This window comes from Ranitomeya imitator, chromosome 1, assembly GCF_032444005.1.
Source record: "Ranitomeya imitator isolate aRanImi1 chromosome 1, aRanImi1.pri, whole genome shotgun sequence".
Classification (NCBI taxonomy): domain Eukaryota; kingdom Metazoa; phylum Chordata; class Amphibia; order Anura; family Dendrobatidae; genus Ranitomeya; species Ranitomeya imitator.
Window position 1 is genome coordinate 205,552,006 of NC_091282.1, and position 26,316 is coordinate 205,578,321.

At 43.5% G+C, this 26,316-nt stretch overlaps 1 protein-coding gene across 3 annotated transcripts in view; it reads left to right on the forward strand.

Annotated features, from left to right (window-relative positions):
- Positions 1-26,316, forward strand: part of SRFBP1 (serum response factor binding protein 1) — a 139,610-nt gene that overhangs the window by 45,390 nt on the left and 67,904 nt on the right. For all 3 annotated transcript variants that reach the window (XM_069753482.1, XM_069753497.1, XM_069753489.1), the window contains 2 exons: positions 9,936-10,024; positions 15,138-15,210. In XM_069753482.1, coding sequence (XP_069609583.1) covers positions 9,936-10,024; positions 15,138-15,210 — 162 coding nt within the window. The remainder of the gene's footprint in view (positions 1-9,935; positions 10,025-15,137; positions 15,211-26,316) is intronic.

Sequence of the window (26,316 nt, forward strand, 5' to 3'; positions counted from 1 at the left end):
GATCAACATTGCGTGCAGCAGCCACCACAGCCCCCTGTAGCTCTCACATTTTATGAGGGACTACAGGTTCTCTATGGGATTCAGATCAGGTGAACAAGGGGGCCGTGTCATTATTTTTTCTTCTTTGAGACCTTTACTGGCCAGCCACGCTGTGGAGTAGTTGGAGGCATGTGATGGAGCATTGTCCTGCATGAAAATCATGTTTTTCTTCAACGATACCGACTTCTTCCTGTACCACTGCTTGAAGAACTTGTCTTCCAGAAACTGGCAGTAGGTCTGCGAGTTGAGTTTCACTCCATCCTCAAGCCGAAAAGGTCCCACATGTTCATCTTTGATGATACCAGCCCATACCAGTAACCCACCTCCACCTTGCTGGTGTCTGAGCCGGAGTAGAGCTCTCTGCCCTTTACTGATCCAGCCTCTGGCCCGTCCATCTGGCCCATCAAGAGTCACTCTCACTTCATCAGTCCATAAAACCTTTGAAAAGTCAGTCTTAAGATACAGTATATCTTGGCCCAGTCTTGACGTTTTATCTTATGTTCCTTGTTCAAAGGTGGTCATTTTTCAGCCTTCCTTACCTTGGCCATGTCCCTGAGTATCGCACACCTTGTGCTTTTTGTTACTCCAGTAACGTTGCAACTCAAATATGGCAAAACTGGTGGCAAATGGCATTTTGGCAGCTTCACGCTTGATTTTCCTCAATTCATGAGCAGTTATTTTGCGCCTTTTCTTGCCCAACACACGTCTTGCGACCCTGTTGGCTATTTGCCAAGAAAAGCTTGATTGTTCAGTGATCACGCTTCAAAAGTTTGGCAATTTCAAGACGGCTGCATCCCTCTGCAAGACATCTCACAATTTTGGACTTTTCAGAGCCCGTAAAATCTCTCTTCTGACCCATTTTGCCAAAGGAAAGGAAGTTGCCTAATAATTACGCACACCTTATATAGGGTTTTGATGTAATTAGATAACACCCCTCCTCATTACAGAAACGCACATCACCTGATTTACTTAATTGGTAGTTGGCTCTCAAGCCTGAACAGCTTGGAGTAGGACAACATGTATAAAAAGTATCATGTGATCAAAATACAACTTGCCTAATAATTCTGCACACAGTGTACATATATACATACATAGAAGAAAAGCCAACAGTTCATCTGCCGTGTAGTGTAAAACCACAACAGGAGCCGACAGGATAGAAGAGATGGATTACATACAGTAAATAAATATAGAATAGGTAACTGGTTCTATGTCTGGATAATAATAAACTGTAATTGTTACTTTTCCCAATTTTCGAGTGCCGGGTGATTCTTGAATACTTATAAATCTTAGGGTATCGTCACACTAAGCGACGCTGCAGCGATACCGACAACGATGTCGATCGCTGCAGCGTCGCTGTTTGGTCGCTGGAGAGCTGTCACACAGACAGCTCTCCAGCGACCAACGATGCTGAGGTCCCCGGTAACCAGGATAAACATCGTGTTACTAAGTGCAGGGCCGCACTTAGTAACCTGATGTTTACCATGGTTACCAGCGTAAACGTTAAAAAAACAAACACTACATACTTACCTTCCGCTGTCTGTCCTCCGGCGCTCTGCTTTCCTCTGCACTGTCAGCGCCGGTCAGCCGGAAAGCAGAGCGGTGACGTCACCGCTGTGCTTTCCGGCTGGCCGGCGCTGACACAGGATACAGGAGGAGTGCAGAGAAGCACAGCGCCGGGGACAGACAGCTGAAGGTAAGTATGTAGTGTTTGTTTTTTTAACGTTTACGCTGGTAACCAGGGTAAACATCGGGTTACTAAGCGCGGCCCTGCCTTAGTAACCCGATGTTTACCCTGGTTACCAGTGAAGACATCGCTGGATCGGCGTCACCCACGCCGATCCAGCGATGTCAGCGGGAGATCCAGCGACGAAATAAAGTTCTGGACTTTCCTCAGCGACCAACGATCTCCCAGCAGGGGCCTGATTGTTGGTCGCTGTCACACATAACGATTTCCTTAACGATATCATTGCTACGTCACAAAAAGCAACGATATCGTTAACGATATCGTTATGTGCGACGGTACCTTTACTCCAGTCAGGCACTAGAGTGAGATTTCTGGCTTGTGTTGGACAAGCTGTGGCGTCACTCCCATTTTAGTAGTGCTGAGAGAAACTGACATGAAAACCCCCAAAATTGCAAAACCTAGGCTCCATTCAGTTGCGCCTAAATTTTGTGACTTTTCAAAGCTTTTACGCCAGAATTCTGGCATGAATGCTTTGATAAATCATTCTATAGTGTTTATACAGCCATAACACAGCCTTAAGTAGGAGGCCCCTGTTGGGATTTACCGTATATACTCGAGTATAAGCCGAGATTTTCAGCCCATTTTTTTGGGCTGAAAGTCCCCCTCTCGGCTTATACTCGAGTCATATACCCGGGTGTCAGCAGGGGAGGGAGAGCGGGGGCCGTGTAATCATACTTACCTGCTGCGGCGCGGTCCCTGCAGTCCCTGGCTTCTCCGGCGCTGCAGATTCTTCCTGTACTGAGCGGTCACATGGCACCGCTCATTACAGAAATGAATAGGCAGCTCCACCCCCATAGGGGAGGAGCCGCATATTCATTGCTGTAAATGATCGCAGCGCTATAATTACCTGCTCCTCGCTCCGTCTCCAGCGTCCTCTAGCAATGACGCTCAGGTTAGAGGGTGAGGTGACGTAGTCAGTGCGCGCCCTCTGCTGAGCGTCAGTGCTGGAGACGGAGCCGCAGAGGAGCAGGTAATTATTGAAAGCGCCGGCGTCCTGAGAAGAGAGGTGAGTATGTGAATTTTTTTTTTTTTATGGCAGCACCAGCAGCATTCTAAGGAGCACATATGGGGCCATAAAGGTGCAGAGCATATAAGGGGCACAGCATTATAAGGAGCACCTATGGGGCCATAAAGGTGCAGAGCATATAAGGGGCACAGCATTATAAGGAGCACCTATGGGGCCATAAAGGTGCAGAGCATATAAGGGGCACAGCATTATAAGGAGCACCTATGGGGCCATAAAGGTGCAGAGCATAAATGGGGCACAGCATTATAAGGAGCACCTATGGGGCCATAAAGGTGCAGAGCATATATGGGGCACAGCATTATAAGGAGCACCTATGGGGCCATAAAGGTGCAGAGCATATATGGCACAGCATTATAAGGAGCACCTATAGGGCCATAAAGGTGCAGAGCATATAAGGGGCACAGCATTATAAGGAGCACCTATGGGGCCATAAAGGTGCAGAGCATATATGGCACAGCATTATAAGGAGCACCTATAGGGCCATAAAGGTGCAGAGCATATAAGGGGCACAGCATTATAAGGAGCACCTATGGGGCCATAAAGGTGCAGAGCATATATGGGGCACAGCATTATAAGGAGCACCTATGGGGCCATAAAGGTGCAGAGCATATAAGGGGCACAGCATTATAAGGAGCACCTATGGGGCCATAAAGGTGCAGAGCATATATGGGGCCATAAAGGTGCAGAGCATATATGGGGCACAGCATTATAAGGAGCACCTATGGGGCCATAAAGGTGCAGAGCATAAATGGGGCACAGCATTATAAGGAGCACCTATGGGGCCATAAAGGTGCAGAGCATATATGGGGCACAGCATTATAAGGAGCACCTATAGGGCCATAATCAAAGGTGCAGAGCATATATGGCACAGCATTATAAGGAGCACCTATGGGGCCATAAAGGTGCAGAGCATATATGGCACAGCATTATAAGGAGCACCTATAGGGCCATAAAGGTGCAGAGCATATAAGGGGCACAGCATTCTAAGGAGCACCTATGGGGCCATAAAGGTGCAGAGCATATATGGCACAGCATTATAAGGAGCACCTATAGGGCCATAAAGGTGCAGAGCATATAAGGGGCACAGCATTATAAGGAGCACCTATGGGGCCATAAAGGTGCAGAGCATATATGGGGCACAGCATTATAAGGAGCACCTATGGGGCCATAAAGGTGCAGAGCATATAAGGGGCACAGCATTATAAGGAGCACCTATGGGGCCATAAAGGTGCAGAGCATATATGGGGCCATAAAGGTGCAGAGCATATATGGGGCACAGCATTATAAGGAGCACCTATGGGGCCATAAAGGTGCAGAGCATAAATGGGGCACAGCATTATAAGGAGCACCTATGGGGCCATAAAGGTGCAGAGCATATATGGGGCACAGCATTATAAGGAGCACCTATAGGGCCATAATCAAAGGTGCAGAGCATATATGGCACAGCATTATAAGGAGCACCTATGGGGCCATAAAGGTGCAGAGCATATAAGGGGCACAGCATTATAAGGAGCACCTATGGGGCCATAAAGGTGCAGAGCATATAAGGGGCACAGCATTATAAGGAGCACCTATGGGGCCATAAAGGTGCAGAGCATATATGGGGCACAGCATTATAAGGAGCACCTATGGGGCCATAAAGGTGCAGAGCATATATGGGGCACAGCATTATAAGGAGCACCTATGGGGCCATAAAGGTGCAGAGCATAAATGGGGCACAGCATTATAAGGAGCACCTATGGGGCCATAAAGGTGCAGAGCATATATGGGGCACAGCATTATAAGGAGCACCTATGGGGCCATAATCAAAGGTGCAGAGCATATATGGCACAGCATTATAAGGAGCATCTATGGGGCCATAATCAAAGGTGCAGAGCATATATGGCACAGCATTATAAGGAGCATCTATGGGGCCATAATCAACGGTGCAGAGCATTCTATATAGCACAGTTGTATATGGAGCATCTATGGGGCAATAATGAACGGTATGGAGCATCTATTTTTATTTTTGAAATTCACCGGTAAATGCTGCATTTTCTACCCTAGGCTTATACTCGAGTCAATAAGTTTTACCAGTTTTTTGTGGCAAAATTAGGGGGGTCGGCTTATACTCGGGTCGGCTTATACTCGAGTATATACGGTATTTAAAAAAATAAAAAATCACAGGTGAAGAGCGAGGATAGCAAATACTCATCCAGTATTCTCCGCTGTCCAAAGCGCTGGTACACCGGTGGTCACCTCTGGTTATTGTCTCTTGCAGCAGCAGTGATGTGTTGTGCATGGACATTTGCAGCAAATCGCTGAGCTCTGTGGTCTCTGATCACGCATGTAAGTTTGACATAGGAGTATTGGTGCTGGAGCCGCAGGGGATTTTAGGGGGTTGTTAGGCTATTTCACATTATTATTATACTGATTTTATTTTTTTAACTAGTAGACAACTCTGTTAAGCTGGGTCCGACCTTTCACACGGCAGAGTTGTTTGCTGCTCAGAAACGGGTTAACACAAGTTGCAATATATTTTTGGTTTATCATTTGGAATTAAATGCTAACTTCTTATTAATAGCTGCTTCCTTTCTGCAAGACATGTGTGGAGACCTCAGCCTGAGAATCGCTGGTTGTAAACTGGGCTTGTTATGCACAATCTACGGTATTTATTATATCGGGTTTTATTCTATACCTATGGCCTCCTTTTTTTGTCTATAATAGCACACTCTAAAGGGATATTACGGCTCTGTTATTTTTCGCATCGGGAGCTAATCGTGGGCGGTAATATCATATTTGCAGTTATCTATGTTGCTTGCTTGAACAATGTATTGTGCACTAACCCTATTTATTAGACTAAAATAGCTGCTTTAAACCAGCATGTGCCCCTGCAGAGCTGCCGGTGTGCTGATGTGAGGTCCTCTGCCCATGTGGAGGTGAGCAGAGCCGCTTTACACCTTTATAATAGAATTTATTTTGTAAATTCAGGACAAATAATCTATAAAGTCTGCTCATATTAGTTTTTGCGTAGAATAACTATGCCAATAGGGCTCTAAAAATAAGACTAAATGGTTTACATATTTCTGTGGTCACGATTAACTGACAGAAACCTGGCTGTTTTACCCATCCTGGTCCATAGCAAAGGTGGAACATTCTATGAGAAGTGACACTATGAGCCAGTTATGTTTTCCAGAGCCTTGGCTTAGGCATGAAGTGTCTTTTTTTTATTTTTCGGGCTGTTTTTTTTATACCATAGATTGTTTTTTGGTTGTTTTTTTCAAGAAGTTCTGATAAGGTAATATGCAGGAAGAAATGTATAAGAGGACCTTTAGGCGGGTGCTTATGTTGATCCTTCATGAGCATACCACTCCCCTGCCACTTCTTGAGTAAGAACCATGCTGGTTCTAAACGCGTTGTCTTTATTCTAATTTTTATTCCCCCTTTTCTAATTCCCCTTTGTTTTTAATTGTCTTTCATTAAATGTGAAGTTTTAACTTTCTACATTTTTTTTTTTCTTTTGGGATTACTTTATTTTTTATTTTTTAGTTTGCTTCTGTGCCCCACTCTGAGGCTGCAGAGGAAGCGGGAAACCTAGCGATGAGCTGTACACTATACAGAATAAAAATCCCCAAAATAGAGAGGATTTTTATTAAAGGGACTCTGTCACCTGAATTTGGCGGGCTATGTAAATGCCCTCTGTCCGGTCCTATGGGCGGTGTTTTCTCTCCTTTCATTCACCCCTTCCTTTCCCGCTGGCTGCAATATTTTCTTGAATTTGAGTCTGTTTCCTCCGTAGTTCACGCGTGGGCAATGCAATTTTGCCCTGCGCAGCATGCTTTGCCCAACTGCGGGCAAAGCCGAAAAGCATTAGTGCGCATGCGCCGCCGCACTATGTCCCGGAAGTATTTCGCTGTGTTCTGGGACATAGTGCGCCGGCGCATGCGCACTAATGCTTTTCGGCTTTGCCCGCAGTTGGGCAAAGTATACTGCGCGTGCGCAAGGCAACATTGCATTGCGCACGCGTGAACCACGGAGGAAACAGACTCAAATTCAAGAAAATATTGCGGCCAGCGAGAAAGGAAGGGGTGAATGAAAGGAGAGAAAACACCGCCCATCGGACCGGACAGAGGGCATTTACATAGCCCGCCAAATTCAGGTGACAGAGTCCCTTTAAGTCAATTGTAATGGTGCTTGTTTTTATAGCTTACAGGGACCTCACTGCTATAGAGTACAATACAATGTGTCTGGTCATTGCACTGGAGTGGTCAATTGTTGTTTTTTTTGTGAATATCTCTTACTATTTTTCAAATTAAATGTGTGATTCTTTTCTAAAATGTTCTGCTGATCTAATTCACAGACATTTGTGTAATTACTTCTGGCGGTCATCAGATCTAGCCATGATGGATAAAGAAGTAGAAGTAAAATAGTTTTGCTGGTTCTCCCCAGAAGCACTATTATGGGGCAACGTCCTTACTCCCCTTTTGGAGATAAAGTTGAGAGCAGCTTGGAGGTGACATTCCTCTATAGTCCAACTATTACAACCTGTACATTTTATTCGAATGCAACCGGAGTGGTAGCCCGGAGACAAATCGTCTAATTCATTGTAGCTAGATTCTAGCAAAGGGAGAGGTGGTCTGAAGTCAAAGTAATTTTTCCCCGAAATCCCTATGTACAGTATTTAGAGCCATAATATAATCTATTTTCTGCAGAGACCTGCGCTGCCCCCACAAGTGACCAGCCTGGTGTTCTGACAATGAGCTCTGTTGCCAGCTCGTTAATGTTGATCTGAGCCGGCAACAGAGAGCTCGCAATGTACAGCGCGCAGGGACCAGCCCAGCCCCGGAAGTGAAAGAGAATAGAAAATAAGTTACTTAGTGTAGTTAAGGAAGGATAGGGAATTTTTAAGTATGGTATATTAGAAAATAGTTTAGATTATGGCACTAAATGGGGATTTAGGAGGAAAATAACTTTACCTTCAGACCACCCCTTTAAGTTGAGTTTAGGGTCTCCTGCTGAACATATTTTCTAATTATACCAATTTTCCACTGTTCTAAGGAAAAGTTGATGACTACTTCTGATTCCCAGGGAATAAATAGTAAGACTAAAGGTACCGTCACACTGAACGATATCGCTAGCGATCCGTGACGTTGCAGCGTCCTGGATAGCGATATCGTTCAGTTTGACACGCAGCAGCGATCAGGATCCTGCTGTGATGTGGTTGGTCGCTGCAGAAAGTCCAGAACTTTATTTCGTCGCTGGACCTGTGTGACGCCGATTCAGCGATGTCTTCACTTGTAACCAGGGTAAACATCGGGTTACTAAGCGCAGGGCCGTGCTTAGTAATCCGATGTTTACCCTGGTTACCATCGTAAAAGTAAAAAAAACAAACACTACATACTTACCTTCCGCTGTCTGTCCCCGGCGCTGTGCTTCTCTGCACTGGCTGTGAGCGTCGGCCAGCTGGAAAGCACAGCGGTGACGTCACCGCTCTGCTTTCCGGCCGCTGTGCTTACACAGTGCAGGAAAGCACAGCGCCGGGGACAGACAGCGGAAGGTAAGTATGTAGTGTTTGTTTTTTTTACTTTTACGATGGTAACCAGGGTAAACATCGGATTACTAAGCGCGGCCCTGCGCTTAGTAACCCGATGTTTACCCTGGTTACCGGCATCGTTGGTCGCTGGAGAGCTGCAGCGATCGACATCGTTGTCGGTATCGCTGCAGCGTTGCTTAGTGTGACGGTACCTTTATTCCTCACCTTGGATGTGACAAAAGGGATATGCTTCAGGCCATCAGCTACACAGCAACAATGATGAATTTTCCTTTCTGTGGCCAGCCTAAGCAGCAATTCAGTATAAAGATAGGACAGCAGGCATAAGGCTGGGGCTCGACACCAACTATGGCTACAACACAGGTCACACAGCCAAAGATTGCTATGTGATGCATACCTGCATAATGCAGGTGAATGGGTCCCATGGCAACCCCTAAGGTGCTGGCGCAAAGAGTCAGACCCAGATTTTTTGTGACTTGCTTATTGCAAAGTGACCCAGATATAGCAGTGGCACATAGTGATCTGTGGCCACGTGTCTATCACCACAAGCCTAAATATGATGTGTACATGTTGGGGGGTATTTGGTTTTGGCTGTAGAAAAATCTGCAGAGTATCAGCAGGAAAAACGCTCCATAAAATGCAAGCGTATAAGTGTTTTTGCATACAATTTTCCTCCAAGAAATGTTATGCTGCAAATTTGAAAAAACAGTTTGAGGATATGTGCTCGTGGTCAGTAAGCACTGCGGGTTGGACGCTGCGTACCTCCACAACGTCAAGATGTTACAGCATAGTGGATGGGCTTTCAAGAACTCCCATGTTCACTATGTGTGCACAGATACCCACGGCTTACCTGTGGAGACGGACATTCGGCGCATCTTTCCAGACTGCAGCATGTCTATTTATCTTGCGGAGTTGATATGATAAATGTCACCCATACAGTGTATTGGACAAGGTGATTCTGCACGGTTCAGTGATTACAGAAGAGTCACCTTCGTTCAAATGCCGGCAGCGCTTTGGACGCAGTGGACATAGGCTGCGTCCAAAGCGCTGCCTAATCCTGACCATGGACACATACCCTCAAAATTCAAATTTGCATGGAAAAAGCAAGTGGTGTGTGTGCATGAGATTCAGAAAGCTGTTTCACTGTGCTGGTACTGTAAAATAGCATGTTTGTTTTTTTTTGTCTTTTTTGCAACAGCATGGATGTGAACAAGCCCCTACTAAATAAAAAAAAAGTTTGAAATTTGAGGTTCTTGGCACAGTTCTGTGTACTATCTGCCTACTCTATTAAACATATATGTGTAATTTGAACAATCAGTATTCCCCACTGTTCTGTGTCAGAAGCCATTTTTCGCTAAATGCCTCATTTGGTCCTCCCCACCCTTCTCCACAGTTTTCCGCCCATTGAACGTGGATGCATCCCATCTACTGAAGTAATAGAGCCCCCGTTTACATTTCTATTACGGTACATATAGACGAAGCTGATCTGATTGTGTCCATTGCAGCTAATATGTGGTGTTTATACCGATGCGTAAAGTGCTTTTCCAGTTACTGCTTATTCATAATTCTTGTCTGGAATTCCTTTACTCCCACAGGTGGTGAGGATGCGCGCAGATGTCAAGAAAGTGAAGGCTCTAACAATCCGCAAGCTGATCCGCCATGTCTCGCAGCTGAAATCCAGAAAGTTAGTCACTCAATATTTTAATGTCCTTTTAACTTGTTACATATCCACAGTATAAGTGTTTTACCATGCGTGTGGTAGCGCTCCTCTCCTCTATTAGTTTTATGATATATAATAGTGGTTGTGGTACTTGCATTTTCTTGGCCCATTCTTTCTTTACAGGGAGCGTTTAGGCCCCCACATCTTCAACAACCAGTTATCCAGCACCTAAAGATAAGCTAATTCCATAGAAAAGATTGTATAAAGAAAGGGGGTGTTTGATGGGCACTCGCCTCGATTGCCAACTTTTTTCAAGCTTTACACATTCAGTGGTTAAAGGTAGCCCCTCCTCATGTATCATTCAGGATTCCGTTTGTCACATACATGTTATTTACTTATAGAACACAAACTAATTATATCTAATGGAACTGTTCACGTATCTGTTGTTCCCATTACACAAGATTGCACCAGAGAGAGGAGTCTCCATACTACAACTGGATAGCAAACCTAAAACAAATAAAAGGCCACCCACTTCCTCCTTTGGAATATTCTGACATTAGTACAGAGGAGCTTGGAGAGTGCCGCCTGAGAATCTGAAGATTGCAGTGACTAGGTCAGTCTGTTGGTCCCTAGGATATGTATCTCCACAAGGAGTAGTCTAGTTGTCTTGGGTATCCCTACTCTTTAGGCCTGCTGCCTCATTGGCTTGGCCCGCTGTCTCATGCCTCGACTTAGGATAAAAGCTTTTGTCACTAGTTTCTGAAGTATAGCAGTAGTGTTTATGTAGATACTATGGAGGGACCCAGTCAGTCTCTATCCCCTTTTATTTGAAACTAGATGGAGGCCTGATGCTATTGCATCGGGAGGGCGGTAATGTCGCGATGGGGGCAGGCATGCGGCGCTGTTGTTGCTTAATGGCATCCTGTGATCTAATGACTTTTGCATCAGGGGACTCATGATCTTGACGCCTACGCTTATATGCATTGTTTTTGTCCCAGCGATGCTGTTGTTCTTCATCTTTGTGCAGACAGATAGCGGCGGCCACATTAAAACTGCGCATGCGCTCCTTCTGTACAAAGATGGCGGCAGTCACTGAATCATTCGTCTGATCCCAGCGGCGGCGTGTTCGCGACGGAGTTCCTCTGGTGTTACCGAGCAAGAGGCTGAGTGAGTGAGTGTGTGTGTGTGGTGCATACGGCATATAGAGTGAGAGTGTGTGGTGCAACGGTATTCCGCTGGTGGTATCGCGCAATAGGTTGGTACCAGCAGCAGTTTCCATATTGAGACATCCATCACTTGGGTATCCCAATATGGTGGTTGGTGAATTTCCTCCTCTTGGAATTCTAGGATACGGTGACATCTGGACAGAACAGGAAATGAAAACATTACAAGGCAATTATATAAATAGATAATTTGAGTTAATTTGTTCGCTACTCTATGGCCTTGAAATATCTGGCTGTGAAGGGGGTTAGAAGAATGCTCAAACTGACTCGCAATCTGAAGGACTCAGTGGATAAATTAAAGCTTCTTGTTCTGTGAGGGTTATACTTGGTAAGAATTATATGTCAGTACTCCTACTTTGTGCTCTAGAATGGACAGCTCTTTATGAAATCTGATAAAACAAGTACAGTCTCTGACTTTATCTCTAATTGATATTGTAAGATGATAAAACAAGTAAGTCTTAATCTAAACACCTATTTATAGTTGTATGAGGGATGAATTTGCTGGAGGTCTGGTGATTTCAGTAATCTGTGCATATTCAGAATTGGAGTGGTAAGAGTCAGTAAGGTTTTAGCCCATACCGCTATTTGGTCCATCTTCAAACTCCCATCTGTATAAAGTCTTCTGAAATAAGGCCAGGTATGGTTTGAAAATATTATCTCTCAACTCTCTCTTGTATGTTAAATTTGCTTTCCGTTCTACGGAAAGGGGTAGCAGAAAAAAAAAGTGGTTCACCTCTGCATATCTGGTGAGCTTTTGTCAAATATGTTGGCAGTATGTATAGACACATACACATTTGTACATCTACATAAATGTGTACAGTTCTGCTCATCGCTCATCGAAACAAAATGATAGTTTAAAGTTCAAATTTTTTAAATTTACTTTGTGTCTCTCTCTCCCACACCACCTCATCACCTCGCCCCTTGTCTGTCGGTGTCCCTCAAGGCTCAGTTCTGGGACCCCTACTCTTCTCCATCTACACCTTTGACCTGGGACAGCTCATAGAACCCATGGTTTCCAATTTCACCTCTACGCCGATGACACACAGATCTACCTGACCTCACCTCCTAAGTCACCAAAATCCCACACTGTCTGTCTGCTGTCTCGGCCTTCTTTTCTGCTCGCTTTCTAAAACTGAACATGGACAAAACAGAATTCATCATCTTTCCCCCATCTCAATCTACCCCTCCACCAGACCTATCCATCAATGTCAATGGCTGCTCACTTTCCCGAGTCCCGCATGCTCGGTGCCTCGGCATGATCCTCAACTCTGCCCTCTCTTTCAAGCCACATATCCAAGCCCTTACCTCCTGCTGCCATCTCAAACTCAAAAATATTTCCCGGATCCGCGCATTCCTCGACAATGAAACCACAGAAACACTAGTGCATGCCCTTATCATCTCCCGCCTTGACTACTGCAACCTCCTACTCTCTGGCCTCCCCTCTAGCACTCTGGCACCACTCCAATCCTTCATACACTCTGCTGCCTTACTAATCTACATGTCTCCCCGCTATTCCCCAGCCTCTCCCCTATGCCAAGCCCTTCACTGGCTTCCTATCATCCAGAGGCTACAGTTCAAAACTCTTACTATGACATACAAAGCCATCCACAACCAGTCTCCTCCATACATCTGCGACATGGTCTCCCGGTACTTACCTACACGCAACCTTCGATCCTCACAAGATCTCCCTCTCTACTCCCCTCTTATCTCTTCTTCCCACAACCGCATCCAAGACTTCTCCCGTGCTTCCCTCATACTCTGGAACTCTCTACCCCAGCACATCAGACTCTCGCCTACCATAGAAACCTTCAAAAAGAACCTGACAACCTACCTCTTCTGACATGCCTACAGCCTGCAGTGATCCTCAACCTACTGAACCACTGCACAACCAGATCTACCCTCTCCTAGTGTATCCTCACCCATCCCCTGCAGACTGTGAGTCCTCGCGAGCAGGGTCCTCCCTCCTTATATACCTGTGTGCCTTGTTTTCGCTCATGCTTATTGTGTTTGTCTATATTTGCCCCCTTTTTCACATGTAAAGCGTCATGGAATAAATGGCGCTATAAAAATGTATAATAAGAATTATAATTCCCTTGATGCATGTAAAATCGCACCAGTGTGAGCGAACACTAACTTATTTTCATCATTTAAACCTCTGAACTTTCTGTCATTTTCGGTTGAATGGGCAGTCCTATCAGGGACTGACAGCGCTCTGTATGCAGACTCAGAAAAGAAAGATGTCAGCACTGATGGCACAGCCCACTGGACCGAAAATCACAGAAACAGAAGAGGATTAAGTGAATAAAACACAGGTTATGTTGAATCTTTTCTCACAAAACTACCGATCGATCCTCTAAGCCCCCCCCTCCCGTTCTATAACATGATTCCTGCAGATTGGACTGCATTTTCATGGTGACTGGTTCCCTTTAAAATCTAGGGACACCTTTTGACATGGAAAACCTATTTTTTCACATATGTTATTGGGTAAGTTGTGATTAATAAAATTACACACTTTTCCCTGTAACTTTTATTGATTTTCTGCAGCTTGAAGTCTGATCCAATTCTCAGAATTTTCTCATGTGAGAGTTTCCCTCCCTGTGCTACAGGCTGGATGGGCACTTAGGCCATGTTCACACTTTGCGGCGTCCCTCTGCGGGTTCTCCCGCAGCGGATTTCATAAATCTGCAGGGCAAAACCGCTGCGGTTCTCCCTGCAGATTTATCGCGGTTTGTTCCGCGGTTTCCGCTGCGGGTTTCCGCCTATACTATTGATGCTGCATATGCAGCAATATGCAGCATCAATAGTAATGTTAAAAATAATAAAAATTGGTTATACTCACCCTCTGATGTCCGGATCTCCTCGACGCTGCACCCGGCGGTCCGGTTCCAAAGATGCTATGCGAGAAGGACCCTTCGTGACGTCACGGTCATGTGACCGCGACGTCACCGCAGGTCCTGGTCGCACAGCAACTCTGACCGTGCGGCCGCGTGCAGCGCTGAGACTTCAGAGGGTGAGTATAACATGATTTTTTATTTGTATTCTTTTTTTTAACCCCAAATATGGTTCCCAGGGCCTGGAGGAGAGTCTCCTCTCCTCCACCCCTGGTAGGAACCGCACATTAGCCGCTTACTTCCCGCAACGTGGGCACAGCCCCATGCGGGAAGTAAGCGGTTCAATGCATTCCTATGGGTGCAGAATCGCAGCGATTCTGCACAAAGAAATGACATGCTGCGGGTTTTAAACCGCTGCGTTTCTGCGCAGTTTTTCCCGCAGCATGTGCACAGCGGTTTGCGGTTTCCATAGGGTTTACATGTAAATGGAAACGCTATGGCAACTGCTGCGGACCCGCAGCATCAAAATCGCGGCGGTTCCGCGGTAAAAACCGCAAAGTGTGAACCCAGCCTTAGTATTCAGGGTGCTGCTTTCCTGTCCTCCTTGCTTTATCCACACAGCTCCAGAACTGCACTTATAACCTGTCAATGTGGTGATCTCCTTGTCTATATAACCTATTTCCTTGTGCTTCCCTCTGTTCCCCTTTCTCTTCCTCATGCTATCTCTAACACTGAGAGTTTGGTCTGGGGATTCCGTTAGAAAAAGTAAATGAATAATTAAGAAACAGCGCTGCGATTAGGTGTACATAACCTTTCAGAATAGTGAATGCAGCTGTGGATGAGAATAGGTTGGAAGATGAGATCAGTGACGGCTAGAACCCGAAAATGCTGCCAAGATGACAATGATTGTGCATCATCAGCAGGCTTGTGTTTATTTGCCTTACAGCTAATAAGCCAAGTACAACTGATGAGCATGTGATGTGTATACGATTATACATTGTGTTTATGGGTTCATTTATTATGTTCCTTTTTTGAGCTTTTTACTTGTGTTTTTAACTACGGTACTTTTACTTGCATTAACAGGGGACCAGAAGAACAAGTTCTCAAAAACCAAAGACGAGTGCAAAGACTTCTTGAAGAAATGCAAAGTATCAGGGTAAAAGATGTCTTTCTTCAGCCATATGTAGTCTATTCTATCGCTCATAACTCACGTTTACAAATCATTTGGAACATTTGAGATATTTTAATCCAACATTTTTCCATGTTTTTCTTATATTTCTTCTGTGATCTCGACTTACTTGGCACAAATGCTTGCCAAGCTCAATGTACATTTGTTTAGGAATGCATGCACTTTCTAAAGGTTGGAGTATTTGCTGAAAGTCCTCAGAAAAGGAGGAAAGTTCCTGTGTTTGTAGACTTGTGGATAGGAGAAGTGTATGCTGACCTCATACTCCCATGCTCCAACTATAGCCAGTTCTTTCTACATTTTTAGAAGATGTTGTCATTATTCACTCAGTGCCCAGAACTCGGGAAAATCTGGATAATTTTGGAGAAAAGTGCACTAAAGATTGTCTGAAGATAAGGAACACATGCTTTCCTGCATCTTGTGAGTTCTTGTAGTAGATCCTTACATTTTCTTGTCAATGCATTTTCTCTCATGAAGCAAAGTTTTTAAAATGACTCTGTAGTGCGAAGTAAAGATGCCAGCATGTGTAGCACTATATATCATCCAATGTGTACTTTTGATTGGTGGGACACTTTCATTTTCTGGTTAAAGTCTCCTGAAATAAGTTTGTAATATTTAACCTTTTAATTAGAGAAGTACATTGTGTTTGCTACCTTTACTTAATAAATGTTTTTTGGGAGGGGTTGTTCACGCCTTATTAAAGATTATAGGGTGCTGTACAAATAGTTGGGGGGGTGTAAGCTATACCATACTCCCTGGATGGAATCCAAACTTTTGATGTGACCTGATCTGAACAGTGTTTTTTGCACTCAGATGAAATGAATCAGTGGGATTCCTCTGTCTTCTGTTTGCAATACTGTTGCAACGCATCGCTTATTCCTTTGTCTTTTCTTGATTGGCAAATGAGCTATCTGAACGAACATGTGAATAGAGCCTTATATTGTGAAAAAAATGAAGCTGCAGGCCGAGGTAGGCTAGAGTTAAATCCTAGCTTTAAGGGTTCTGATTAGATTACCTTGCTGGCCCTGCATATAACCAGGCTGGCTTTCTTAGTCAGCTCAGGGAAGCTGACCAGACTGGATGTATCTTGGAGCTGAAGCGAGAGATGGGCTAAAATCCCTGTGAGCTAAGCCTGCCTGGGCCGTGTGCAGAGAACCACATTTATCAGTTGTTGCTATGGACAATAGTTTTCTTTGACCGAGCTTTGGCTAGCTCAGCTGTGGCAGGTGTAGCGAGGGTCTGTTCTGTTTAGTTAGCTCCTGGACAAAGCTGGAGATATATGTTGGTGCTGTGCAGCTTGTGAAAAGCCGTAAAGCTGTACGTGTTTGGACCAAAGCTGCATTGCCTGTGTGAATGCTACTTATGGTCTAATGCCTACCAGAGAGAGTGAACCTCTTACTATATATACTGCAGGTTGTATGCTGCATGGGGGTTAATAGACAGAAAATTAACCACTTCCTGTCACTCTACTGCCTTTTCTCCTCCTAATGAACATGTCACTTCCCATTATTATGTAAAAGGCCACATATTATTCACCCCAGGATCATGGCGCTTGGGGTTCCACTTTATAACAATTACCGTAACTCCTTACATGCCATGGTCAGTAGCAGCTACTGCGTGTAAGTAGTGTGACAGGGCGTTTGCTTCCTTTTTCATTCCATTGGCTCTCCACAGCGAAAAGACTGGGAGCCGATAGTTGCTATGAAACCCTAACAATGGCCTCCAGTGTGCCACAGATCAGATCAAAGCCTATTAGTTTATACACACAATCTGTTAGGAAGCCTTGTCAGTATAACAATGATAGGCTAGTTAATGCTCTGCACTACATACAGTAGCTATGTCATGTAAAAAATCATACCAAGAATCATTTCAGAACTTTTCCGATCTTTAATGTCACATATAATCTGTAAAGCCAGCAACAAACTGAACTAATTTATAGAACGAAAGTCTAAATAAAACTGAAATGATGTGGTTGCCGAAGTGTGAACACCCGCTTATAATTGGGGATAAAGTTGTGTTCATAATTGGCCAATTACATTTAAACTCACATTAAATAATAATCAGTACACAGCTGCCATCATTTAGTGATTCTGATCAAGTCCATATAAAGATTAGCTTGTTCTAGTTGGATTTTCTTAGTGACATTCTACAGTAAAAGCCAATTAGCTTACAGTACAGCAAGACCCTTAAAGCCACTGATTGGCTTCAGCGGTCACATGGATAGACAGCAGGAAAGTAAGCAGAGAGCAGCAGTGCTAGGGCAACATGGCATTTATCGGGCAAGACTCTAACTATATTTTGGCTATTGATGAGCTTAACACCTTTTACCTAGATTAGCGGAGTTAAAACTGTAGCCCTTGTTATTGTTTTGGATTAGTGTTGGGATCCTTTGACCATTGGGTTTGGGCCAGAAGAACATTTTGTTTACTTAAAGCTATCCATGGAGTGTATTACACAATTGTGGCTTGGCAGAGCCGGCGGGCTGTGAGCATTTGTCCTTTCCAAGTGCACATTCAGGACGGTAGACAAATTGGAAATGTGGGCAATAAAATATAACTTCCCAGTGCATACTTGTATCTGAGTACAAAACTTTACAATCTTTTCATCTTGATACATACAGTTAAACCATTCCAAGATGTTGGGCAACACATGGAATTTTTCTGCGTCAGAAATGAAAATATAACGGTTCCTAATTTTTGTCCTTTTTGTTGTCTATATATATATATTGTGCCTTTAGAAAGTATACGGAGTGATTATATACCTTCTATAGGCATCAAATAACTGCAAGTACCAACACCAGACAATATAATTTTTGGTGAAAATTTTAAAATTTAAGTCTTGATAGAATTTTGTTAGCTTTTTTGACACTGACCAATAGCTCTTGTCAAGTGGTGCATCCCCCTCACTGTCTGACAGTGTTGGTGCAAGTTGCAGAATGTATGAGTATTGTAGGAACACACACACACCCCGATGAGTGGCACCCATTTGTTAAATTATTCATCAACCTCTAGAAGGCGTAAAGGAGGAGATGTGGCGTCTTGAGGCAGAAAGCTCCAGAATTGTTATATTTTGGGGAAGACCATTATTTACTCCCACAGATATGTTAGGAGAGCTTAAACGTCCTTTTTGTAAAGAATTTGACTCTGCTGTTATTTTTCTCTTTAGTAACGAGGGAATCCTGGAGGAATTGCTGTTTCTATAAATTAGATTGAGATCTTTAATTCCTGAGATATATAAAGCCCATGGGTCATCCATGTGCGTGGCCAGCTGCTGTGCAGTTTAATTAGAGGGGCCTATGCTATTTTAGACTTACCCTTGTAGGCTTGTGGTTTGTAATAGCAGATGGATGAAGTGGGCCTATGTGCTGGCAGCTGGAATTAAGATACAGCTAGAATAAGAATAGTCGTATCTTTTTTTTTCATCTGGTTTCTTTAGCATCTAATTGTAAAGGCTTTAATGATATTCTTTAAACACTAGAATATTGAGAAAACAATTGTGGACTTAGCTGACGTTTTTAATGATACCACTTTTGTGCAGAAACGTTCTTTTGATTGCCCGTTATTGCATTTTAATGCAATGTTGCGGCGACCCATAAAACATAATTCTGGCGTTTTTGATTTTTTTTTATCGCTACGCCGTTTAGCGATCAGATTAATTCTCTTTATTGATAGATCAGGCGATTCTGAATGCGACGATACCAAATATACTGTATGTAGGTTTGATTTTTTTTTAATTTTATTTTGATTGGGGCGAAAGGAGGTGATTTAAGCTTTTATGTCTTTTTTTTGTTTGTTTGTTTGTTTGTTTTTTTAACTTTTGGCATGCTTCAATAGCCTCCATAGGGTGGTGCTCATAGCAATCTGCCATCAATAAACATAGAGGTCTCGAGGAGACCTCTGGTTGTGATGGCAATGCAGCGATGACCCCCGATCACGTGACGGGGTCGTTGCTGCGCATATTTTCGCATCATCATCTGGAAGTACATTTAAATGCCCGCTGTCAGAGCTTAACAGCGTCATTTAAAGGGAACCTGTCACCCCCTCCAGGCATTTGTAACTAAAATAGCCACCTTGTGCAGCACTGATGCTGCATTCTGACAAGGTGGCTCTTTTATTTTGGGCGCCGCCTCTTCTTCCTTCATTAGCGTTCCCGATGCCTGCGCTGTTATTTTTTTTTTCGGGCATGCGCAGTTGCGCTGCCCTTCGAATTTACAGAGCAGGTGCCGGGAACGCTAATAAAGGAAGAGGAGGCGGCGCCGGCGTGCAGAGACCATGAGTAACGGCTGGGAGACGTCTGGATTAGGGGGGAAAGACCTGCCTCCCTGACGATTTCAAGGTATGGGGGACAAATTTCAAAAATTATTCAGCAGTGCCAGGGACCCAAACTAAAAGATCCACCTTGTCAGAATGCAGCATCAGTGCTGCACAAAGTGGCTCTTTTAGTTACAAACGCCAGAGGGGTGTGACAGGTTCCCTTTAACTACTTAATAGGCACGGGCGGAGCGCAATTCTGCTTGCTCCTATTGCGGGCACATGTCAGCTGTTAATAACCCCCCAATACTGACCCCTGCGGGGTACCGCAGGGGTCAGTATTGGGACCTGTTCTCTTCAACATATTCATTAATGATCTGGTAGAAGGTTTACACAGTAAAATATCGATATTTGCAGATGATACAAAACTATGTAAAGCAGTTAATACAAGAGAAGATAGTATTATGCTACAGATGGATCTGGATAAGTTGGAAACTTGGGCTGAAAGGTGGCAGATGAGGTTTAACAATGATAAATGTAAGGTTATACACATGGGAAGAGGGAATCAATATCACCATTACACACTGAACGGGAAACCACTGGGTAAATCTGACAGGGAGAAGGACTTGGGGATCCTAGTTAATGATAAACTTACCTGGAGCAGCCAGTGCCAGGCAGCAGCTGCCAAGGCAAACAGGATCATGGGGTGCATTAAAAGAGGTCTGGATACACATGATGAGAGCATTATACTGCCTCTGTACAAATCCCTAGTTAGACCGCACATGGAGTACTGTGTCCAGTTTTGGGCACCGGTGCTCAGGAAGGATATAATGGAACTAGAGAGAGTACAAAGGAGGGCAACAAAATTAATAAAGGGGATGGGAGAACTACAATACCCAGATAGATTAGCGAAATTAGGATTATTTAGTCTAGAAAAAAGACGACTGAGGGGCGATCTAATAACCATGTATAAGTATATAAGGGGACAATACAAATATCTCGCTGAGGATCTGTTTATACCAAGGAAGGTGACGGGCACAAGGGGGCATTCTTTGCGTCTGGAGGAGAGAAGGTTTTTCCACCAACATAGAAGAGGATTCTTTACTGTTAGGGCAGTGAGAATCTGGAATTGCTTGCCTGAGGAGGTGGTGATGGCGAACTCAGTCGAGGGGTTCAAGAGAGGCCTGGATGTCTTCCTGGAGCAGAACAATATTGTATCATACAATTATTAGGTTCTGTAGAAGGACGTAGATCTGGGTATTTATTATGATGGAATATAGGCTGAACTGGATGGACAAATGTCTTTTTTCGGCCTTACTAACTATGTTACTATGTTACTATGTTACTATGACATGTCGCGGCTTTGAGGTGGGCTCACCGCCGGTGCCCACCTCAAAGTGGGGGATACTGCCAGCTGACTTACTATTCCGTCAGCTGGCAGTAAGGGGTTAAGAAACAACAGTTTATAGTCTACAGTATGGCGTCCGAGACACTACATAAATGTGCATCGATGTCAGTAGCAAAAGCAATTGTTCAAAAGTGTTTTGCAGATGACTTTCCTTTATAATCCGAGTCAGATGCTTCTCAAATAAGATTCCAGCAATAGTCAGCCAGCATTGATGTACTCCACTTTCCCTGGTACCTTTTCTCCATCAGCGCAACGTCTTTATGAAATCTCACCGTGTTCATCGCTAACGGCACCAAGATTGGCTGGAAAAAAGTCCAAGTGAGAATGTAGAAAATGCATTTTTAGTGACATATTGCATTTCATAAAATGATATGCTGTGAGCATGTTGTCCACAAGTTGTTCAAAGTTCGGTGCTCTGCTGTTGCCAAGGAAGTTGAAGATCACATCTTTATAGGCTCTCCATGCCACTTATTCAGCACCTTGCAAAAGACCATCAAAGCCACTGTCTTTGATTATATCTCTGATCTGTGGGCAAATAAAAATGCCTTCTTAAAACTTTGCATCACTTATTCCTTGAAATTTCTGTCGCAAGTAAGAAAAGGCTTCCGATTCTTTGTTCATTGCTTTGACAAAATTCTTCATAAGCCCAAGTTTAATATGCAAAGGAGGGAGAAATATCTTTGCTGGATTAACGAGAGGATTATGTTTAACATTCTTCTGTCCAGCAACCAGGTTTTCGCAGAGTGGCCTGTCCTTTCTGAAAGTGCATTTCCCGTGCACGACTGTCCCACTCACAAATACAACAATACTTGGTATATTCAAACTGCAGTCCAAGAAGAAGTGCAACAACTTTTAGATCACCACATATGTTCCAGTTATAATTTCTATAAATAATGTGAGTCAACGGTAACTTCATATTCTGATACGTTCCTTTCATGTGTACGGCATGTCCAATAGGTATAGAAGGATAGATATTTCCGTTGTGTAGTAAAACAGCCTTCAAACTTAAAACTGACAAGTCAATGAACAGTCGCCATTTCTTCGGGTCATGTTCGCATCCAAGAGCACCAAACAACCCCAAGACGTCCTTGCAAAAGATTGAACTGTCGACATGGTTGAAAAATTGATTAAGGTCTTCTTGACGACTGCGAAAAACAGAAACTCTTGTTCCTGGTAATAAGAGATTCCGTTCTTGTAGCCTTGATCCCAATAATTCTGCCTGCTTCTTTGACAATTTCAAATCTCTGACCAAGTCACTCAGATCAGCTTGACTGAACAGATGTGGATTAGATGTAGAAGGCTCAAAGTCTGGGTCTGCAGCAGTTTCATTTTCCACTGACATTGTTAGTTTATCTTTGTCGTCCTCCATTGTCCATACTTTCGGTGGCTTTGGAACATGAAGATTTTCATCGTGTGGCACTGGTCTTATGGATGAAGGAAGATTAGGATATTCTATTGATTTCTTGTTCTTTGCTGAATATCCTGTTACATTTGTAAGGCTGAAGTAGCAATCTGTTACATGATCTCTCTGCTCTCTCCATTTCATTGGGACAGCGAACAGCATTGAAGGTCGTGATCCATTCAGCCATGCTCTAAGGCTTCTAGAACAAGATGCACAGCATATATGAGGTGCCCACTGTTTGTCCTGTATCTCCAATTGAACATTCAAACTATAGTTCATATGCTTTCTTAACAAGTGGAGTCATTTCCTTCTTTTGTGCTTTCATTGTATATTCTCCGCATATGTAGCAGAAATTATCACTGCTGTTTAGACACTGACGCGACATTTCGAAATAAATCTTCAGTTTTTAAAATGAAAAGTATTTAGGCGAATCGCATATATGATAGTACTAGTACTCTTTCCCCATGTGCTGACTTCTCCGTCTGTGCTCTCTTGAGATCGCAGAGGATACATTTTGTGAGGTAAAATATTGTTTAAAAACAGTCAGTGAAATATTTTACCTCACAAAATGAATCCTCTGTGATCTCCTGCTGTAATGTCAGTATTGTCTTTTGATTCCTCCCTTGCCCAGGAGATGTGGTATGCTCCGTACACAGTCAGCCGAATGATTCACTTCGCCTGCGTGGAATTTGCATAATAAGTGCTTGCATATGTGGAGATCAGCGATTTGTTATTTCAGTGGAAAATTTAGAATATACTGTTTCATCAGAAAAAGTTCATATGAGTATGATATCAGGAACACTCAAAATTGTCAGAGGGACAAAACCTTTGTAACACAGTATAGTTTGCACCAGGTAAGGCTACTTTCACACTAGCGTCGGCCCCTCGCAGTGCGTCGGGCCGACGTACCGACGCATCCTGTCTCAACGCTGCACAACGGTGGCAGCGGATGCATTATTACAACGCATCCGCTGCCCCATTGTGAGTTGCGGGGAGGAGGGGGCGGAGTTCCGGCCGCGCATGCGCGGTCGGAAATGGCAGACACGACGCACCAAAAAACGTTACAAGCAACGTTTTTTGGTGCCGACAGTTGAAGCAACCGTCGCACGACGGTTGCGACGTGTGGCAATGCGTCGCTAATACAAGCCTATGGAGAAAAAACGCATCCTGCAGACAACTTTGCAGGACGCGTTTTTTCTGCAAAACGACGCATTGCGACAGAGACCAAACGACGCTAGTGTGAAAGTAGCCTAATTGGAGCACTTTTGGGCCAAACTGTGCTCTCTGATGCTGCAAGTAAAGTTTCTGGCTCTGAAGCATCACAGGAGTGACACTGCAGCTGGGAAGATCAGGCAATATGCACAGCTTTATGGCAACCATCTAGCAAGACTTCTTTCCCTGGAAACTATATACCTCTGAAAGACTGCAGTGCACAGTGGTGGCTGGTAGTAAACAATACAATTAAAAATCCCTACATTCTTAAAGGGAACCTGTCAGCTGTTTTGGCCGCTACAAGATGCAGCCACCGCATTTCGAGGCTTATCTACAGCATTCTGTAATGCTGTCGATAAGCCACCGATCTGACCTGCAAGATAAGAAAAATAGGTTTTATTTTATATCACCGGGGGGGGGGTTGGGCGGTGGTCTGTGGTCCGATGGGCGTCGCAGGTCCAGGTCCGATGCCTCCCATCTGCTTGCTTCATTGTCCCCGGCATCACGCTCCTGCGCAGGCATACTTCTCTGCCCTGTTAAGGGCAGAGTAAATTCCTGCAGTACGCATGCGCTGGGCCTCTCTGAACTACACACAAATCGCACGACAGACAGGATATTATGTTCTTGTGGCCACCTCACACAAGTATTGTGGATAAATAGAAATAAGGCTACTTTTAACCTGGGGTGTCAAAGGGCACGACAAACCCAGCTTAGTTTTGCAATGGAATCTGTGGCACAGATATCTGCACACTGATTACTTGGGGAGTGACTACCCACCCCGATCTGAGACAATATTTGCAAGTTTAGACAAAAATCCGCACCAGTCGAATGACTGGTTTTCCTGTGAAATAGGAGGCTATTTGTGTAATTTCAGCACTGAATATCTGCAAAAATCCATGTGGGGGAAAAACTGTGTGAATATACAATTCTCATCAGTATACAGGTGTCGCCCTCTAACATTGGGTTTTGTAATAAAACCAAAAAGTAAAGTCTCCTCTATAACCATGAAAATGAACACTCGTGTCATCAGGTTTCTGGTCAATTTTCCTCCAAATTATTTCTGACTGGAGCTCATGGCTAGTATGTTTTTAATTATGAATATCAGAAGTACTGAGAGTGTTGAAATTTGTCACTGGTTTTCCAATTTTTTTTTTGTCGCCCTTTAGCTAGTTTCTACAAGCTGAATATGTTCCTTAGGACACGTCCTCAAATTATAGACTTGAAGAAGTATTCCTGGCATTGTCTGCACAAAGCAACTAAAGCATAAAAATAACATTTCAGGGCCTTCCTTGAAAATACACACCGCTTTTTCATAGGACATTTTATCCCAGTAACGGAAAATCACTCAAAAAAGCAAAAAAAAAAAAAAAAATGCCAATCTAGCAATACTGACACATTCTTAACTCCTTCACCTCAGAGCCTGTTTTCACCTTCCTAACCGGGCCAATTTTTACAATTCTGATTAATGTCACTTTGAGGTCATAACTCTGGAACGCTTCAACAGATAAAACGGATTTAGTGACATTATACGTCCTGATAGTGGTAATATTTGTTCAATACGACTTGCATTTATTTGTGAAAATTTTTAACATTTCGCAATTTTTTAACTTTTTATTTTTATGCCCTTAAACCAGAGTTATCACACAAAATTAGTTAATAAATATTATTTCCCTAGGGTCCACAACACATTTGAAGTGACTATGGTGTGCCAATATGTCAGAAAATGTGCAAAAGTGACACCATTCTAAAAACTGCACCCTTCAAAATCCTCAAAACTACATTCAAGAAGTTTATTAACCCTTCAGGTGCTTCACAGGAATTAATGCTACATAGAAGTAAAAAAATTGACATTTCACTTTTTTTTCACCAAAATTTTACTTTAGCCCCAAATTTTCTATTTTCACAAGGGTAACAGGAGAAAATGGGACCCAAAATATGTTATGCAATTTCTCCTGAGTACTGTTTGGGCGCATTGCAGAACTTGGAAGGGAAGGAGCGCCATTTGACTTTTTGAAAGCAAAACTGGTTGGAATCGAGATAGGACACCATGTCACCTTTGGAAAGCCCCTGATGTGCCTAAACAGTGGAAAATGACCCATTTTTGGAAATTGGATCCCTCAAAGAATTGTAGATGTGTGCTTCACAGAAATTTATAACTTCTTGAGTTGTGAAAAAAGAAAATCATATTTTTTTTCCACAAAAAATGTTTTTAGCTCCCAATTTTTTTACTTTCACAAGGATAACAGGAGAAAATGGACTCCAGAACTTGAACAATTTCTCGGGAGTACACAAATACCCCATATGTGAACGAAAACTACTGTTTGGGTGCATGGCAGGGCACAAAAGGAGGGAGGTAGTGAGGTTTTGCAACCCAGACTTTGATGGAATACTCTGTGGTCATCATGTTATGTTTGCAGAGACCCTGATGTGCCTAAACAGTGGAAACCCCTCACAAATGACTCCATTTTGTAAACTAGACCCTTCAAGTAATTTATCTAGATGCATGCATAGTTTTAGAATAATTACATTTTTTTTGGTCTTACTGATGTATAAATTTATAATGTCGTGGTATGTATAAGTTGTGTGGAGTACATCGGATTATACAAGTGTGCTGTATCAATAGGGTAAAACCAAATGTTATTAAAGAGGTTGTCTGGTCCAAATGAATAAGTATGCAGACTTATGAATCCCCCCAACGTGTGTACTATGCGCTGTTGGGATTCGCACAGTGCAAATGAGATGTTCATACTCCTGGCAAGTGGGCACATCCTCTCTTTAATACACTTGTATGGATCTAAGCCACG